At 49.6% G+C, this 2,557-nt stretch overlaps 1 protein-coding gene across 1 annotated transcript in view; it reads right to left on the bottom strand.

Moving 5' to 3' along the window:
* Positions 1-2,557, bottom strand: part of LOC110300160 (ankyrin-1) — a 153,532-nt gene that overhangs the window by 32,083 nt on the left and 118,892 nt on the right. Inside the window, exons 10-11 of the mRNA XM_029480690.1 lie at positions 1,572-1,769; positions 701-799 (exon numbers count right to left, since the gene is read on the bottom strand). Coding sequence (XP_029336550.1) covers positions 701-799; positions 1,572-1,769 — 297 coding nt within the window. The remainder of the gene's footprint in view (positions 1-700; positions 800-1,571; positions 1,770-2,557) is intronic.

Here is a 2,557-nt window from a genome sequence, read left to right as displayed (position 1 = left end):
TTCCTGTTGGTTTCAGAGAAGATACTCAGTAAACCGATTGCTATTAAGACAAGCAAGCCCTGACTCACAGGCTCTTTCTGCCGGGTATGCTTGCTTATGTTTGAACTCTACTTTGATGTGCTCTGTGCCAGCAGTCGTGGGGCTCTGAATCACCCAAAGGGAGAGACAGCCATTTAGCCCTTTTCTACAACTTCCAGCTATANCTCCCGGTGCAGGGGCTCCACGCATGCAGTGTCTGTTACTGGGTCCAAGTAGAGGAGTCAAAGGACCCNGTCACCCACAAAGACCTGGTCTTTGCCATGTAGCCTGTCAACTTGCAGACTTGGTAGCTGATCTTATGGTTTGTCATCAAATATACAAAAGAGGATGCTTCTCTTCTGGATCAAGTGATGCCTGGCTGATTTTCCCTGGTAGCATCTTATGGGCTCCCTTCCTTCAGCCNTATCTACCCACTGGCCCTATAAACGCTGCAGGCCAGCCTGCTCTCTGGGCTTCTGTTACTCTATAGAGGCACCACTTTCATACAAAGAGACCGCTGCCCCTCACAGAACTCCAACAGAGCAGAGCCTGAGCTTTCAGTGTGACCAAAATGGGGGTATCAATGACTCTGAGCCCCAGACTGCAGATGAGAATGGCTTCTTGCATCAGGCTGNGGCAGCCTGCTCTTTGGAACCCTCCCTTCCCTGTCTGCAGAGCTCACCTTGGCCTTGGCGTTGGCTTTGGCTTTGTTCTGGAGCAAATATTTGGCCACTTCTGTATGCCCTGCTCGGGCCGCCATGTGCAAGGGGGTTTCTACTTTCTGTAAAATAACAATATTGTTGAAGTGTTAACATGTGCTGGGGTTGCAAAGGATATAAGCAGGACTCAGCTTGCTACGTGGGCTCGGTAGGATTTTGTCCAAGAGCTGGAGCTAGCTGCCCAGCTAAGTTTCTGTCTGTCTCTCTTCTCCTCTCTTATTGTATTCTAGGTATTTGTGGACTGCTTGTGGACGTTGTACATCGTGGTGCGGAGCCTAGTGCGCACCACGATGTACAACGTCGAAGGAATGAATCATCTATCTTTTGCCTCCGGAGGTTCCCTGCCCTTCAGTTCCTTCTCTGAGAATGGTCAAGTGTAAGGCAGCAATCCTGCACATGATCTACGGCTCTCTGAGTCACGCTGGTGGCCTCTAGCCTGGGAAGGAAGGCGAGGAACACAGCCCCAGGAGGACTCTGCATTAGGTCTGAACTTGTTGCCTCCCTGGGCTGTAGCCCCTTTAAGAGGAGAGATACATAGCTCAAACTAGTTCTCGTCCAAAGCAAGGTGAAAGCCAGGTCTGCTTCAGAGATGCTACTGTCTCTCAGCTTTGAGTCTGGCTGGGGCTACTATAATCACATGCACTCCATAAGCACCAATTCCAGTGTCAGATCTCCTGGGTACNAACCGAAGTACCCAGTCTGTTGGTGAAGCTATGGCCACAAGTGCAGGAGGCCACCTGCACGGGAATATGTTCTGTCCCTAGCTGCACCCATTCTGTTCTGCTTCCCCCATTCCCTCGCCCCAGCAGCACGCAGACAGCAGCCCCTTCTCACCAGGGCTCTGGAGTTGGGCTTGGCCCCTTTATCCAAAAGAACCTTAGCCACCCTGTGGTGGCCACAGTGGGCTGCCACGTGGAGAGGAGTCAGGTGATCCAAGGTGATGTCGTCTATCTCCGCATTGTATTGCAATAGAAGTCGGACACAGTCGAGGTGGTCTCCCTGAGCAGCCATGTGGATTGGGGACAAGCCATTCTGGAGGAGCAAGAGGAAGGCAATGGCATTACTTCTGGGGACAGAGCATCAGATGCAGCAGTGCTGCTTCCTCCTTCTTGTCCACACGGCTCTTCTTCTGTGTAGACCTCAAATGAGCTTGGCTCTGATGAAAATCTTCTCTTCTCACCTCACCAAATCCTCAAGCCCGTCCATACAGCCCCACATCTTCCGTGAAGCCTTCCCTGACCATTCATTCTGTGGTCGCCTCCTTGGGTTTTGATGGTCTGTACTGTTTGCCCTGTCTGACCTTACTGTCTCCTTTCCAAACCCTCAAATTTGCAGTCATCATCTTGGGCATGTCTTTTCTCCTCAGTTACAAGCTCCTAAGGACCAGAGCCTGCCTCAAGCTTCTCAAATACTCACAGAGCCCAACAAACACATACAAGTGTAGTGAGCCTTTGTTGATGTGTCTTTGAGTGGATAAAGGAAGACAAAACAGGCCTTAAATCTCTCTAAAAATTTTGAGGAGGGAAAAGAATATTTTCATCAGAGCCTAGCTCATTTGGGATCTCTTGATTGAAAAACCATTCACTTTATTTATTGTATATGTTTGTGGGATGGTGGGTATGCATGTCGGTACCGTGGTGTGTGTAGCGAATCAGAGGACAGCTTGCTGGAGTCAGTTCTGTCTGTCTACCATGTGAGTTAAGGTGACTGAATTCAGGTTGTAAGTCTTGGTGGCAGGAATCCTTACCCACTGATCTATCTTACTAGCCTGGATAGCTTCTGTTTCATTTATTTTGTTTTGTGTGCCTAATTGCATGTAT

This window comes from Mus caroli, chromosome 8 (assembly GCF_900094665.2).
Source record: "Mus caroli chromosome 8, CAROLI_EIJ_v1.1, whole genome shotgun sequence".
Taxonomy (NCBI): Eukaryota; Metazoa; Chordata; class Mammalia; order Rodentia; family Muridae; genus Mus; species Mus caroli.
The sequence above is the reverse complement of the archived record's forward strand: the minus strand, read 5'-3'. Positions and strand labels throughout refer to the sequence as shown.